Genomic DNA, 17,846 nt, shown 5'->3' with positions numbered 1-17,846 from the left:
CAGACCTATCAACAGTTACTTTAAATGTAAATAGACTACTCCAATCAAAAGACATAGGATAACAGAATGAAATAAAAAAAAACAAGACCCATTTATATGCTGTCTACGGGCAACTCACTTAAGATCTAAAGACACAGAATGAAAGTGAAGGATTAGAAAAAGATATACCATGGAAATAAAGAGAAAGCTGGTATAACAATACACATATCAGACAAAATACACTTTAAAACAATGACTGTAAGAGACAGGGAAGGGCATTACATAAAGGGGTCAATTCAAGAAGAGGATATAACAACTGTAAATATATATTCAACATAGAGTCGTTGAAATGTATAAAGTGAATATTAACAAGTATGAAAGAAATTGACAGTAATATGAATTAAGGGACTTTAATGCTCCACCTCTATCAATGGATAGATGATTTTGATAGAAAATCAATAAGGAAACTTTGGCTGAATAACATATTAGACCAGAAGGGCTTAATAGAGATGTACAGAATATTTCATCTAAAAATTACAGAATACACGTTCAAGTACACACAGAAGAGTCTCCAGTTCACATTAGGCCACAAAACAAGTATCAAATTAAAAAAATGAAATCATCAAGTATCATTTTTTATCACAATGGCATGTCTAGAAGTTAGTTACAAGAAGAAAACTGGAAAAGATACAAACACATGGACACTAAACAGGAAATCGAAGAGGAAATAAAATGACACCATGAGACTTTTGGAAGCACCAAAAGCCATCTTAAGGGAAAAGTTCATGACACCACAGGCCTATTTAAGAAACAAGAAAAATCTGAAACATTTTTAACCTTAAACTGAAAACTGAAAAAGAGGAGCAAACAAAGCACAATGTTCGTGGAAGGGAGTAAATAGTAATGATCAGAGTGGATTAAATGAAATAAAGATTTAAAAAACTGCAGAAAAGATCAGTGACACTAAAAGTAAATAAAACGAGGGGCACCTGTGTGGCTCAGTTGGTTGAACATCCGATCTTGGTTTTGGCTGAGATCTTGATCTCACAGTTTTGTGAGTGTGAACTCTGTGTCTGACTCTGCACTGATAATGCAGAGCCTGCTTAGGATTCTCTCTAGCCATCTCTCTGCCTCTCCCTGGCTTGCTCTCTCTCTCTCTCTCTCAAAAAATAGGTTGATAAAACATAAAAAAATGTAAAAAGTAAAACTAAAAGTTTCTTTGCAAGATCAACAAAATTAATAAACCTTTATTTAGACTCAAAGATAAAAAGAGAGACTGACCAAATGAATAAAATCAGAAATAAAAGAGAAGTTGTAGCAGACACCATAAAAATACAAATGATCTTAAGAGTTGACTACACACAATCATATGCTAATAAATTGAACAATTAAGAAGAAATGGATAAATTCTTAGAAATTCCATCAGTCTTTGAAGATTGAATCTTGGAGAAGTGGAAAATCCGAATAGATTACAAGTAACGAAACTGCAGCATTAATTTTAAAATGCTCAGAAAACAAAACTAGAGGACCAGATGGCTTCACAGGTGAATTCTACCCAAACATTTAAAGAAGAGTCAGGACCTGCGCTTCTCAAATTGTTGCAAAAAATTGAAGAGCAAGGAAAGCTTCAAAATTCCTTGTATGAGGGGCGCCTGGGTGGCTTAGTCAGTTAAGCGTCTGACTTTCGCTTAGGTCATGATCTCGCGGTTCGTGGGTTCGAGCCCCGCGTCGGGCTCTGTGCTGACTGCCAGCTCGGAGTCTGGAGCCTGTTTCAGAGTCTGTTACTGCCTCTCTCTCTCTGACCCCCCCCTGCTCACGCTGTCTTCCTCCCTCTCTCTCTCCTAGAAATAAATAAAACATTAAAAAAAAAGTCAAAATTCCTTGTATGAGGACAACGTTACCATGATACTGAAACCAGACAAAGACACTGCAACAAAAAGAAACTACAGGTCATCTCTCATGATGCAAAAATCCTCAGTGAAAATTAGCAAACCAATTTCAACAATACATTCAAAAGGGTCATACATCACAGTTGGAAGTATGGAAGGAAGGATGGTCAACAAATGTGTGTTATACATCCCAGTTGGAAGTTGTAGGGAAGCACGGATGGTCAACATATGCAAAACAATTAGTGTGATGTTTATAACACATTAACGAGAGAAATGGTAAAACCCATGTGATTATCTCAGTAGATGCAGAAAAAGCGCTTAACTAAGTGCAACATCCATTCATGATAAAAACTCAACAGAGTTGGTTTAGAGGGAACGTATCTCAACATAATAAAGTCTATATATGATAGACACACGGCTAACATCATAGTAATAAAAAGATGAAAGACTTTTCCCCTAAGATGAGGAACAACACAGAGATGCCACTCTTGTCACTTTTATTCAATGAAGTAGTGGATATCCTAGCCGCAGCAATTAGTCTAGAAAAATAAAGAAGAAATAAAACTATCATTTGCAGTTGATATAATACTGTATGCAGAAAATCCTAAAGCATCCACCAAAAAACTATTAGAACTAATGAAAGAATTAAGTAAAGTCTCAGGAAACAAATTAACATATGGAAATTGTCATATTTCTATACACTAAAAACGAGTTATCAGAAATAGAAATTAAGGAAAAAATCCCATTTACAATTGCATCCAAAAGAATAAAATACCTAGGATAAAAATTAACCAATATGGTGATTCTGAAAACTATAACACATTGATGAAGGAATTGTGGGAGACACAAATAAATGGGAAGATAATCTGTGCTTACTGAATAGAAGAATTAATTTTTCTAAGGTGCACATACTTGCCTAAAGCAGTCTACGCATTCAGTGCAATTCCTGTGAAAATCCCAGTGTAATTTTTCACAGAACTAGACAAAGCTTCCTAAAATTTCTATTCAATCACAAAAGACCATGAATAACCAAGGTATTGGCATAAAAACAGGCACATAAATCAATGGAACAGAAGACGGAGCCCAGTAAATAATCCACACATAAATGGTCAATTAATCTTTATATGAAGGAGGCAAGAATCTACAGTGGAGAAAAGACAGTCTCTTCAGTGGTGGGGGAAATTGGACAGCTACATGCGAAAGAATGAAACTGGAACACATTCTTACACTATATACAAAAATAAACTCAAAATGGATTGAAAACGTCAGTGTAAGACCGGAAACCATAAAATTAATAGAAGAATCCTATATAGGCAGTAAGGTATTGGCCATCAGCGTGAGCCATTTATTTGGATCTGTCTTTTCAGGCAGGGGCAACAAATTTAAATGGGATTTCATCAAACTAAAAGCCTTTTTTTTTTTTCACAACAAAGGAAACTCATAGCAAAATAATAAGGCAACCTAATGAATGTGAAAAGATAATTGCTAATCATTTAGCTGATAAGGGCCTAATATCCTAAATATATGATGATCTTATACAAGTTAATATCAAGGAAACAATCCAATTAAAAAATGGGTGGAGAACTTGAGTAGACATTTTCCAAAGAAGACCTACAGATTGATATACAGATTGTCAGCAGGCACATGAAACCGTGTTCGACATCACTAATCAAAGAGATGCAAATCAGAACCACAATGAGCTGTCAGCTCACACCTGTCAGATTGGCTGTTATCAAAAAGAAAATAACAAGTGTTGGTGAGGGTGTGAAGAAAAGGAAACCCTCATATAGTGCTGGTGGGAAAGCAAATTGATATAGTCTCTATGAAAAATAGTACAGATTTTCCTCAAAAACTTAAATATAGAAATACCCTATGATTCAGCAATCATACCTCTGAGTATTTATCCAAAGAAAAAGAAAACACTAACTTGGAAAGATCTATGCACCTGTATGTTCATTGCAGCATTATATACAATAGCCAAGATATTTAAACAGTCTAACTGTCCATAAACAGATGGATGAGGAAGATGTGATGTGTGTGTATACTGGAATGTGTGTTGATTATGTATATATAATGGATGTATACATTATATGTGTCTGTAAACCTGTATGTAAGAGAATGTATATATAAGTACTGGAGTACTACTCAGCATATGCATCCCTTTGTATATCACAACATTCTTTAAAATAGTGAAGATATGGAAGTAACCCAAATGCCCATTAACAGATACATGGATAAAAAAGAAGTGGTATATGCATTCAAGGGAATGTTACTCAGTAATAAAAAAGAATGGAATCTTGCCATTTATGACAATATGGATAGACCTAGAGGCTATTATGCTGAATAAATCAGACAGAGAAAGAAAAATACCATATGATTATGCTTATATGTGGAAAATAAAAACCAAAACAAATGAACAGACAAAACAGAAACAGACTGGTAGATACAGGAAACAAACTGGTTCCCAGAGGGGAGGTGTTGGGTGACATGCATACTAAATCAGGGGGATTAAGAGGTCAAAACATCCAGTAATTCAGTTAGTCATGAAAATGTAATGTACAGCATAGGGAATATAGTAAACAGAATTGTAATGACTTTGTATCTTGACCGATGGTAACTAGATTTTCTTAGGATCATTTTATAATGTATACAAATACTGTATTGCTATGATGTACACCTGAAATTAATAGGAATGGTCTGTAAATGATACTTATGTTTTAAAAACTGAGGCCTAGTAGAATTGAGTTGGCTTCTCCAGACACTTTTGTACTGGAGCCAGTTGCTGACATGGGCAAGAGTTGAAAACCCATTAAAGGTCTCAGCAAAGGGGTACTGTAGTGAAACAGAAAAATAAGCAGATGTTTTGGTACAAATTTCATTATTCTCAGGCATGCTTAAGTTGTTTGCTGATAGAGAATGGCTGAAAGCCCTAAGCATCAAGTCTAAAAGGCAGAGTAGGGTGTTTTTCAGTCTTGTGCTTAAACTGATGTGGGATCCACCTGTCTTTGAAAATCCTCTGAGTATAATCAAGCGAGATTGAGCTTTATGAGTCCATTACCCACCACGACTCAGTCGTTACATTTCCTGATTGGATTAAGGTGATTACACTTTACTAGTAAAGTTGACAGTATTAAAAAAAATTGACAATTTTATTCATTCATCAGTTGATGGACACTTGGGCTATTTCCATTATATGGCTATTTTAGATAATGCTACTTTAACATTGGGGTGCACGTATCCCTTTGAATTAGTATTTTTGTATTCTTCGGGTAAATACCTACTAGTGCAATTACTGGATTGTAGCGAATTCTGTTTTAAATTGGAGGAATCTCTATACTGCCATACTGTTTTCTGGAGTGGCTGTTCCAGTTTGCATTCCCAGCAACAGTGCACAAGGTTCCCCTTTGTCCACATCTTCGCTGATACGTGTGTTTTCTGATGATGTTGATTTTAGCAATTCTGACAGGTGTCAGGTGATACTCATTGTAGTTTTAATTTGTGTTGCCCTGATGATCAGTGATGCTGAGGATTTTTTCTTATATCTCTTGGCCATCTGTATGTCTTCTTTAGAAAAATGTCTATTCAAGTCTTCTGCCCAAGTTTTAATTATTCATTTTGGGGGCATTGCATTTGATAAGTTCTTTACGCATTTTGGATACCAACCTTTTATCAGATATGTCATTTGCAAATATCTTCTCCAGTTCCATAGTTGCCTTTTAGTTTTATTGATTGTTGGCTTCGCTGTGCAGAAGCTTTTTATTTTGATGAAGTCTCAATAACTCATTTTTGCTTTTGTTTCCCTTACCTCAGGAGAAGTATTTAGTAAGTTGCTACAGCCAGTGTCAAAGAGGTTGCTGCTTATGTTTCAGCCACTTGAATTTCGATGGTGTCCTGTCTCACATTTAGGTCTTTAATCAGTTTTGAATTTATCTTTGTGTATGTTGTAAGAAAGTGGTCCACTTTCAATCTTTTATATGTCCAGTTTTCCCAACACCATTTGTTGAAGAGACTTTTTCTAATTGGATATTCTNATCTTTTATATGTTGCTGTCCAGTTTTCCCAACACCATTTGTTGAAGAGACTTTTTCCAATTGGATATTCGTTCCTGCTCTGTCAAAGATTAACTGACCATATTGTCGTGGGTTCATTTCTGTGTTTTCTGTTTTGTTCTGCTGATCTGTGCACCTGTACCATACTATTTTGATCATAACAGCTATGTAATATAAGTTGAAGTCTGGAATTGTGGTGCCCCAGCTTTACTTTTTCAAGTTGCTTTGGCTATTTGGGGTATTTTGTGATTCCACCATACAAGATTAGGATTGTTTGTATTAGCTCTTGGAAAGTGCTGATGGTATTTTGATAGGGATTGCATTAAGTGTGTAGATTCCTTTGGGTAATATAAACACTAACAATATTTGTTCTTCCAATCCAATCCATGAGCATGCAATGCTTTTCTATTTCTTGGTATCATCTTCAAGGTCTTTCAACAGTGTTGCATAGTTTTCAGAGGATACAGGTCTTTGACCTCTTTGGTTAGATTTATTTCTAGTTATCTTGTATCTTATTTGGTGCAATTGTAAATGTCTTTCTGCTGCTTCATTATTGGTGTATACAAATGCAACAGGTTTCTGTACATTGAGTTTGTGTTCTGCAAATTTGTGTATCAGTTCTAGCCATTTTTTGGTTGAGTCTTTTCGGTTTTCTATGTACAGTATCAGGTCAGCTGCAGATAATGGATATTTGACTTCTTTGCCAATGTGGGTGCCTTTTATTTCTTTTTGTTGTCTAATTGTTGTAGCTAGGAACTCCAGTACTATGTTAAATAACAGTGGTGAGAGTAGACATCCCTGTCATGTTCCTGACTTTAGAGGAAAAGCTGTCAGTTTTTCCCCCTTTGAAAACGATATTAGCTGCAGGTTTTTCACATACGGAGTTTATTATGTTGAGGTATATTTGTTCTAAACCTACTTTGTTGAGAGTTTTATTATGAATGGATTTGTACTTCGTCAAATGCTTTTTGTGTATCTATTGAAATGATCATATGGTTCCTGTCATTTCTTTTATTAATGTAGTGTATCATGTTGATTGATTTGCGAATGAATGAGTTTTTAAGTATTGCTGGATTCTGTTTGCTAGCATTTTATTAAAAATGCATTTGTATTCATCAGAGTTATTGGCCTGTAGTTCCCTTTTTTTCTTTTTTTTTTTTTTGGTGTATTTTTTATCTGGTTTTGGTATCAGAGTGATGCTAGTCTCATAGAATGACTTTGGAAGTTTTCCTTTCCTTTCTTTCCCTCTTCCCTTCCCCCTTCCCTNTTTATCTGGTTTTGGTATCAGAGTGATGCTAGTCTCATAGAATGACTTTGGAAGTTTTCCTTTCCTTTCTTTCCCTTTCCCTTCCCCTTCCCTTTCCCCATTCCCTCTTCCCTTCCCCTCTCCCCTCTCCCCTCTCCCCTCTCCTCTTCCTTTCTGTTTTTTGGAATAGTTTGAGAAGAATAGGTACTAACTCTTCTTTAAATGAATGGTAGAATTTACCTGAGAAGCCATCTGGCCCTGGAGTTTAGTTTGCTGGGAGTTTTTGATTATTGATTCAGTTTCTTTGCAAGTTATTGGCCTGTTCTAGTTTTCTGTTTCTTCCTGTTTGTTTTGGTCATTTATGTTTCTAGGAATTTATCCATTTCTTCCATGTTGTGCAATTTGTTGGCATTTAGATTTTCATAATATTCTCTTATATGGTGTTGGTTGTTATTTCTCCTTTCTCATTTGTGATATTGTTTATTTGGGCCTTTCTCTTTTTTTGTTAAGTCTGGCTGGAGGTTTACCAGTTTTGTTGATTTTTTTTCAAAGAACCAACTCCTGGTTTCATTAATCTGTTCTATTGTTTTTTTAAGTTTCCAGGTAATTATTTCTTCTCTATTTTTTATAATTTCCTTCCTTCTGCTGGCTTTAGACTTCTATGATTATGATTATGATTTCCCTAACTCCTGTAGGTGAAAGGTTAGGTTGTTTTAGATTTTTCTTGCTTGTTAAGGTAGTCCTGTATTGCTATATATTTCCCTCTTAAGGACACTTTGGTTGCATCTCAAAGGTTTTGAACTTTTGTGGGGGGTTTTCCCTTTCATTTGTTTCCATGTATTTTTTAAGGTTTCTTCTGTGATTTCCTAGTTGACCAGGCATTGTTTAGGAACCTGCTGTTTAACCTCTATATTTGTGATCTTTCCAATCTTTCAATATTTTTTCTTTTGATTGACTTCTAATTTCATAACATTGTGTCAGAAAAGATGCATGGTATGATTTCAGTCTTTTTGTATTTGTTGAAGCCTGATTTGCGACCTAATAAGTAATCGGCTCTTGAGAATGTCCCATTTTCATGTGAAATGAATGTGTATTCTGCTCTTTTTGAATTGAGTGTTATGAATGTATCTGTTCTGTCCATCTGGTCCAGTGTTTCCTTGTGTATTTTCTGTCTAGATAGTATATTAATTTAAATGGGGTCTTAAAGTCCGCTACTTTAATTGCCTTATTGGTTATTTCCTTTTATGTTTGTTAATGTTTTATATATTTGAGTGCTCCCATGTTGAGCACATAAATATTTACAATTATTATATCTTTTTGTTGGATTGTCCCCTTTATTGTGATATAATACCCTTTGTCTCTTAGTACTGTCTTTGCTTTAAAGGGTAGTTTATCTGATATAAGTATTGGACTCTGGCTTTCTTTTGATCTCCATTTGTATGATAAATGTTTCTCCATACCCTCACTTTGAATCTGTAGATGTCTTTAGGTCTAAAATGAGTCTCTTGTAGGTAGCATATAAATGGATCCATATGTGTATGTGTGGTGTTGTTTTTTAATCCATTGTGACACCTTATGTTTTTTGATTGGAATGTTTAGTCCATTTACATTTAAAGTAATGATAATTATTTAGTGCCATCTTAATACTTATTTTGTTGTTTCTTGAGATTTTTCTGACCCTTTCTTGTTTCTGTCACATTTGGTCTTTCCACTCAGAGAGCCTCCTTTAATATTACTTTGCAGGCTGATTTCATGGTCATGAACTCCTTTAGTTTTTGTTTGTCTGTGAAACTCTTTATCTCTCTTTCTATACTGAATGATAAACTTGCTGGATAGAGTATACTTGGCTGTAGATTTTTCCAAATCAGCACTCTGAGTATACCATGCTACTTCCGTCTGGCATGCCAAATTTCTGTTGAGAAATCTTCAGCAGTCTTACCTTGTAAGTTAAGGACTTTTGTCTTGCTTTTTTAAAGACTTTTTCTTTACCAGTATATTTTGCAAATTCAATTACAATATGTTTCGGTATTGGCCTACATTTATTGAGTTTGACTAGAGTTCTCTGTGCCTCCTGAATCTAGATACCTGTTTCCGTCTCCAGATTAGGGAACCTTTCTGCTATTATTTCTTAAAGTAAATTTTCTGGCCCCTTTTTGCTCTCTTTTTCTGGGACTCCTATAATATGAATGTTACTATACTTGATGGAGTCAGAGTTCCCTAAGTGTATTCTCATGTTCCATAGTTGTTCTTCTTTCTCTCTTTTGTTCACCCTACTTTCCATTATTTCATCTTCTAGTTCACTTCTCTACTTCTTGCTCTGTTTCTTCCAGCCTGCTATTCATTGCATCAAACCTGTTTCTAATCTTGTTCATCTCATTTTTCACTTCTGAGGGATTCTTTTTTTAATTCTTTTAACTCTGTGGTAAAGGTCTCCCTGATGTCTTCTCTTTAAGCCCAGTGAGTATTCTTGTGATTGTTGCTTTAAATTCTCCATCAGGCACCTTACTCACATCTGTTTCACTTAGATCTCTGGCTGTGGCCTTATCTTGTCCTTTCATTTGGGATAAATTCCTCTGTCTTGGCATTTTTGTCTAAGTCTCTGCCTTCTTCTGTGTTGTTAGAAAAGCCAGTTATATTTTCTGCTGTTCAACATAACGTCCTTATGAAGAAGAGATCATTTAGCCCTTGAAGGAGTATCTCTGGTGTGTGCTGCACACACTCTGCTATTGTGTTATGGCTGCTCTATCCTTCATGCTGGTTATCTGCAGAGGCTTTCCTTGCCTACTCTGGGCAGTGTTTGGTCCTTGGCCTAAATGTGACAAGTTTTTACTACGTGTGCCCTGGTCTGCTGGTGAAATGAGAACGGACACCCAACTCTACTGGAACTGAAGCCCTGCAGAACTCTGTGTGGGGGACATGGTGTGAACAGGGATTTGTGCTGACCTGAGGGGAGGGGCCCACGGCATGGGAACAGAATGGCATTCCCCCCAGAGCGCAGGGGTGTGGGGCTTGGTGTCAGCAGGTCAGGAAGAGCTGTACTGCTTCCTGGATGGAGGAAAATGCCTCCAGCCAGGCTGTTTGCCTGCCTTCTCTCCAGGAACAGGGCGCTGCTTCTCTGGACTCTATCCCAGCCAAGCCCTCTGACCTTTACAACTCTGGGCTTTCAGTCCCTCTTGTTTTCCAAGTTAATGACTTTGGGGAAGACGTTCTTGTTTTTTCCCCTTTTTCATGCTTGCTTGCCCTCCCTACCCTTCTTCTTCCCTCTGCTTCTTTCTCTCTCTCTCCCCTTCAGTATGACCTCTTCTGTCTTTTTAGTTGTGGAGTTCCGACAGTCTTCAGGTCAGTTTTCAGGGTATTCAGGATGCTCTGATAGTTAATCTAGTTGTGTTCATGGGACAAGAAGAGCCTAGAGTCACCCTACTCCACCGCCTTCTTCATCTCTAAGTTGAGGTCTGTGTATTTAAATAGGTTAAAAACATTCTTTATTTTTACTATTTCATAATATATATAATCGCTTTGAACTATGAATCTAGGTGATTAATAACCTATGCTTTTGACTGTCTTTGGTTAGGACATACCAGATTGTCACTATACCAGATGCTTTATATATGTTATTGAATTTAATTTTTAACATACCTTTTTAGCATGGTTATTATGTCCATTTTATAGATAAATACGAGAAACAGGAAAGTAAGTAATGTACCCAAAGTCCCATAGTTAGTAAGTGAAAATCATGGTAATGGGTAAACTGATACATGATTTTTTAAATTCAGTTTCATGGCCAATTATATTTTTAAAATGCAGGATTCTGATATTGACTCACGTATACACTTTTTTTCAGTGTATAGTATTTGCTATGACTTCTGGCCAGATGTGGAATCATATCCGTGGACCTCCGTATGCTCATAAGAACCCACACAATGGACAAGTGGTAAGTGCGTGTTCTAAGCATCCACATTTTGAACTTTAATCCTGTTTATATGGCAATCAGAAATTATGTTTAGTATTTAGTAAGAAAGGATTTATTTGTAAATTTTAGGTTTTTTTCTCTTCTAATACTACCTCTGCAGTATACATACACACACACACACACACGCAGACGCACATGCACATGCACACGCACATGCACACACACACTNTTTATTTGTAAATTTTAGGTTTTTTTCTCTTCTAATACTACCTCTGCAGTATACATACATACACACACACACACACACACACACGCAGACGCACATGCACACGCACACGCACATGCACACACACACACTATATGAATATATTACTTTTTTTAGGGTGAGGACTGCTTTGCTGTTTAAGAAAATTAGTGTACTGAGGCACCTGGGTGGCTCAGTTAGTTAAGGGTCCAGCTCTCTGTTTCAGCTCAGGTCATGACCTCATGGTTTCATGAGTTTGAGCCCCCCATCAGGCTCTGCACTGACAGAATGGAGCCTGCTTGGGATTCTCTCTGCCCCTCCTCTTCTCATTCTGTCTCTGTCTGTCTCAAAATAAATAAATAAACTTAAAAATTAAAAAAAAAAGAAAATTAGCACATCTACCACATCAAATAGACATTCATAACCTATTTTTTCAACTTTACATATTGTTGTAGTAATAATATGTAATGCTAGCAGAGGAACGAGGCACAGTTTGTAGTCAGTGTCCCATCAGTGCTAAATGTACTTTAGTTCAGAAGAGAGTGATATGAACTCTGGTAGTCCGTTTATTAGAATGCTAAGACCTGTTTGCTATAAAATTAAAAGTGACATTAATGAAATCAGTAGCAAAGTTAACGTCAGAAACTACTACTGAATTTCCTTATTTTTTTCGTTTTCTTTCTTAGGATATTGTTTTGGGGAGGATTATTTTTGGGGTTTTGTTTTTTTTCTTTTTTTTGGTGAATTGGATAAATTGTTATAGATAAACTTTGAAAAAACAGATCAGCTGTCTTTGAGGCTTAGGATTTATTAAGTTGGTGATGATTAACTGTTTAAAAATGTAATTTTCTTCTGTAACTTTTTCATTTGGAGAACATATAGCTTTTGAGAAAATAATGTCATGACACCCTCGTATACCCATGGCCAAACAATCCCTAGCTCACAACCAATCCTTGGCTCCTCTATTCTCCCACTCAGTTCTCTTTACCTGCTGTTGGACTCTTTTGAAATAAGTGGTCAATGTCATTTCATTTCATACAGAAGTACTATCGTGTGTATCCCTAAAAGATAAGGCCTTTGAAAACCGTAACCATGTTACCACAATCACTTAGAATAATGAATTCTTAATTTCTAAAATTGTGGTTCCAAACAAAATTTGCATACGGCAATATAGTTATAAATTCTCTGTAAAGATAATAACATAATCTTATGAGATTTATTCTTCACTGCTTCCAGTACTTCAAATGTGTTTAGTACGAAGGCCAACACATTACTTATTTCTTCTTCTACAGTGTGACTTTCTTTGAACTTCTTTGTGCAACTCTATCGTATAGGGATATAATTCACTTCATTCAGTTGTTCCCCGACTGCCCAATCAGGTTTTAAGGACTAGTTGCTAATTGCCAGATTAGAGACTACATAATAATCAATTTGGTCTTATTTTTGTGAACATATTCAGATTTCTCCTAAAGATGGCAATGATATGGAATCAGAGTTAGATTCTTTGGATGATCAACTCCCAGTGTCATTTAGACATGGGTTTTGCTACGTGTGTATGTTTTTGAAATCTGTCACTACTTTGAAGAATAATTGAATGTTTTTAATATGCAAATGGAATTATTTTAAAGAAAAATAATTGGAAATAATTATCAAGCAAGTCTTTCTGACAGTCCTATTTGAAAGTGTAGTCCTTTCCTCTCCTCCCCCGTGCCTGCACCATCTCCCTTTTCTGTTTTATTTTTTCTTCATAGCACTAACCATCTAACATGCTGTGTTATCTACTTATTTTGTATTATTTTTGTTTGCCTTTTGTCATGACACTAAGATATAAGTCCCTGACAGCATGACTATCGGTTTTTGTCACTGATATTTTCATATTGCATAAAGAAAGTCCTGACACAAAGATTTGATCACTATTATGTTCATGATACCTAAACATGTAAATTTAGGAAAACTTCTAAGTTTTTCATTACTGTTTTTGAATATTCTTTTAAAAGAATATTCCTTAGGTTCAAAGCATTAAGCATTGCTTTTTATTATTATTTGATTTGTTCAAGTATATAGAAAATTAATCAACATTCTTATGAAATGTGTTAACTTCTCTACTCTTCTGAGTTTTGGGCTAGGATGCTGGTAACAAAATCCAGAATTACAAGAGGAAAACACCATTTATTAACTTGTATACTGCTTGTATACATGGGCGGTACTCAGGGAAAAATTTGTAAACACTCAGAGGTGACTTAGAGTTTATGCTCAAATACCATCTTCAGTTAAAGAAAGAAATGTGTGGAGGGGAGGCCACTTTTGTGAAGGTGACCAGGAAAAGTGAGGTATAGTACTCAGATTTAAGTCACAGGTGCCTTCCTTCCATTCATAAGGGTCTAAAGTTGTCTCCAGAAATTAACCTTCGTCCTTCCTGGTAAGGGGGAGGGTGGAGGGACACCTTCATAGATGTATATGCTGCTTTTAGGCAGATTGGGGAGGGCAGAATGCTCTTCTTGTATCTGCTTAGTTGCCTTCAGCTCAAAATAATTCTTATGATGGGAGACAGGGGACAAGCTGAGGGCAAAATACACACTGCCCCACCCCCAGGTAGAATATGTGTGATATTCCTAGGACACTCCTGGCTCCCCAAGAACAAAGGAAGGGGGTTTAAGTGCTTGCCATGGTCATGGGGGAAACTAAGCCAAATGAAAAACTAAATTCCCTTACTGCCTGTAGCCCATTGAGAAGGCCTTGAAACCGACAGAACGACTTCCCTCTAGGAGCTCAGCCTGGATGGTGACACTTTGCTAGGGGCAAAAGAGAATCTTTGCTTAACATTATCCCAACCTTGAGGATCCTGTAAGTCTACTTCCTTTATCTCACGTACCCCAAAATACATACTGGCAATCATACTCCAAGCTTATTTCCCCACCCCCCACCCCATATACATCTGAAGGGCCTTATGACTGAGGTTTTATTAGACAGTGATCAGTGGTGTTTCCCTAGCAACTGCTAGCCCCTCAAGGTCCTGGAAACCTTGCTTCCAAAATTTCTTAGAGAATTATTTTATCCCTGACCCCCTCCCAACCTGAGGGTATATAATGAATCACCCATCACAAGCCCAGTGCAGCTCTTTCTGTCCCCGTGCTTTAATGAAATTACCTTTTGCACCAAAGACATCTTCAAGAACTCTTCCTTGGCTGTCAACTATGGACAACCCCACCATCACCCCAAACGTCATTATTTACACCAGTGGCATATTTTGAAGTGTCATATCCTGCTACCCTTCGTTCTTACTGTAATCTCTATTAATGTTTCAACTACTGCTTTTCTAATACATCTGCTCTCCTTACATGTAATTTACTGGAATAAGCTCCTACAGTGTTTGTGATGATGATGGGCGTGACCTATTGCTTACTCAATACATGTGAATATTCGTGAAACATAACTTGTTATAGGTATAATGTTAACATGTATGGACCTGAGTTACCAGTATCTCAAGAGCCTCTCTATTTCCTGAGATATAATTCCCTTTTTTACCTGATAACTCTACTACTTTGCAAAAAACCCTAAGTATTGGCATATTTGTACTGTTGCTTGTTTCCTAAATATATGCTTTATTTTGCTGCTTGCATTCCTAGAGCATCCTTTGTATCTATCAAATCTCACCTGATTTGCCATCCTGCTGAGACGTCTTCCTGCTTAATTACACTGAAGTGCTCCCTACTTGCTTTATACATTTATTAACATGTAGTTAGTGCACTTAGGTATCTATGCATTTTTAGTATAATTTTTTAATGTTTCATTTATCCTATTTTATTTTTTATTTTATTTTATATTTCAAGATTTTATTTAAATTCCAGTTAATTAACATGTAGTGTAGGGGCACCTGGGTGGCTCAGTCAGTTAAGTGTCCAACTTCAGCTTAGGTCATGATCTCAGGGCTCATGGGTTTGAGGCCCACATCAGGCTCTGTGCCAACAGCTCAGAGCCTGGAGCCTGCTTCAGATTCTGTGGTCCCTTATTTCTTTGTTCCTCCCCAGCTTGTGCTCGTTCTCTCTCTCAGAAATAAATAAATATTAAAAACTTAAACATATAGTGTAATGCTAGCTTCAGGACTAAAGTGATTCATCACTTACACATAATACCCAGTGTCCATCATAACAAGTACCCTCCTTAATGCCCATCAGCCATCTAGCCCATCCCCTTACCCACCTCCTCTATGGCAACCCTCAGTTTGTTCTCTGTAGTTAAGAGTCTATTTTGTGGTCTTTCCCCCCGGGTTCCACTGTTTTGTTTCTTAAATTGTACATACGAGGAAAATCATATACTATTTGTCTTTCTCTGACAGCTATCCCATTTTAGTCAAGTCCTTAGACATAGCAGAGTTTCTCTTAAGCTATTTCTTATCTTTACAATTGCATTTAGCTTGTTCTCAATAAATGTTTTATTAAATGATTATAAGGATTCATACTGGGAGATTTTTGTTTCTTAAATTGGATTATCTTAATTCTCTTTTTAATTTTTTTCTCACTAGTCAGAAGAATAATAGGATTAAGATGTCACTGTTAATTCAGCATAAATCAGTTACTAACCTTAATGTGACACAAACATTGAAGGTTCAGATTAGAGACATTTTCTCTGTTTATTTAGAAAAGTATTTATTTTCCACACTTTGGTATTACTGTTTTTCACGTAGAGATGGGCATGGCCCTTAGGAAAAAGCACTCTGATGGCTCAGAGGAACACATTAAGAGATTTTTCTCTATTTTTAAAGGGAAAAGCATTTCCTTCATATGTACATCTTTTAACATATTTATCTTAACTTTCAGCAACTTAATAAAAATTATAGAAATGATGAAATTGAAACCATAGCCACAGTATTTTAAAAAAAGGATTTTGTTCCAAACTCTTCATCCCCCTGTGTTTTATAAAAAAACATAAAGGTCTCAGAAATCCTGAAATTTTTGCTACAGAAACAGCTGCATTTGTGTATCGCTGGCCAGAAACGTGGATACGGTTGTAGGTTTATGTGAGATATTCACTGCTTACAATATAGACCAGGCCTAGTATATTCCCACTGTGTAAAGGGAAGGCTGAATGTTGCCCATTAGTATCTAGCTTTTTTCTTGGTTTGCATTTTAACATATTCCAACAAAATTTCTCTTCCTGCCTTTTTATATGCATAATGCCAACATACAGTGAAACAGGAAATTATGGTTTAAGTTTTGTTTTAATGAATTGATTTACATAATAATGTGTTTTCATATTACCGAAACAAAATAGAAGATTAACTTTGCTTTACAAAATGAAATGGTTACTGGTACAGAACTTTAAATAATGATTGCTCATTAGAATGATAATAGCAAATGTTTTTCTTTATAATAGATGTATTTAAATTTTAAGATATAACTTAAAAATTAGCTATCCTTCCTTGGTAATTTCTTCATATTTTAACCTGCATTTCTAAAGAGAAGTTACCCTGTAGGATTTGCATTATTATAAAGAGGCTATTTACCTTTCAGTGGTATGGAATAAAATGACAAAGGGAACATCTTTGTATATAAAAGGAATTTAATAATTTGGCATTAATTCTTGATGACTAATGTACATTTAGTGGAGTAAGCTATATAAGACAGTCATTTTTATTGTTTTTCACATGTAACAATTTCAACTTAGATTTTTTAAGAAGTCCATCTATTTAGAGAGAGAGAGAGAGAGACACAGCCAGCATGAGTAGGGGAGGGGCAGAGAGGGAGACAGAGAATCCCAAGCAGGCTTTACACTTTCCACACAGAGCCTGATGTGGACCTTGAACTCCAGAAACAGTGAAATCATGACCTGAGCCTAAACAGAGTCCAATGCTTAACCAACTGAGCCACCCAGCCACCCTCTCCACTTAGTTTTAAAGATTTATTTGTAGGTAACACCTAGCCACTCTCTCCACTTACATTTTAAAGACTTACTTGTAGGTAACAAATAAGTAACTTATTTGTAGGTAACTATTATACACAAAGATCAGCTAATTGAATTGTAATTTTTGTTTACTTTTGCAAAATTACATAAATGTTTTACTTCAACTCTATCTTAGATGATTGGAGGGATTTGTGTTAAAATTATTCATCAAGAATTATTTCAGTGTTATATTAAAGTGAAGTAACTTTGTAAATACCTTAGGATTGCACTGTGAAGGTCTCTGTGATTTCAGACATAGTGGATTTTTTCCCCCCACTTTTCTATCAAGTTGTTAATTTCTAAATAGAATTCTGGGTGATGATTAGGTCTTTTGTGCCAAATATTAATTACATAAGGAGATTGCCATTTCTCTTGTATAAGTAAGTTTTTAATAGAATTTGGCTTTATAACATCTAATGTTACATTTGTTAAGCATAAAAGCCACATCAGTTATTAAAAGGCTTAATTTTGTTTCTTCCTTCAGACCGACCAGTTTTCACTTAGGGCACCTATTTATTAGATATAGTTCAGTATTATCACGTGATATTTTAAATTTTAAGTGGGGCACTTGGGTGGCTCAGTTGGTTAG

The 17,846-nt window shown here is 35.9% G+C and overlaps 1 protein-coding gene across 3 annotated transcripts in view; it reads left to right on the top strand.

The window, feature by feature from the left end:
* The window catches only part of TUSC3 (tumor suppressor candidate 3), a 250,951-nt gene that overhangs the window by 147,286 nt on the left and 85,819 nt on the right, over nucleotides 1–17,846 (top strand). For all 3 annotated transcript variants that reach the window (XM_077772704.1, XM_077772707.1, XM_077772697.1), the window contains exon 6: nucleotides 11,005–11,094. In XM_077772704.1, the coding sequence (XP_077628830.1) occupies nucleotides 11,005–11,094 (90 nt within the window). The remainder of the gene's footprint in view (nucleotides 1–11,004; nucleotides 11,095–17,846) is intronic.

The sequence above is a fragment of the Crocuta crocuta genome, unplaced genomic scaffold (assembly GCF_008692635.1).
Source record: "Crocuta crocuta isolate KB4526 unplaced genomic scaffold, BGI_CrCroc_1.0 scaffold140, whole genome shotgun sequence".
Classification (NCBI taxonomy): domain Eukaryota; kingdom Metazoa; phylum Chordata; class Mammalia; order Carnivora; family Hyaenidae; genus Crocuta; species Crocuta crocuta.
Note: the sequence above shows the minus strand (reverse complement) of the source record. Positions and strands in the feature narration are given on the sequence as shown.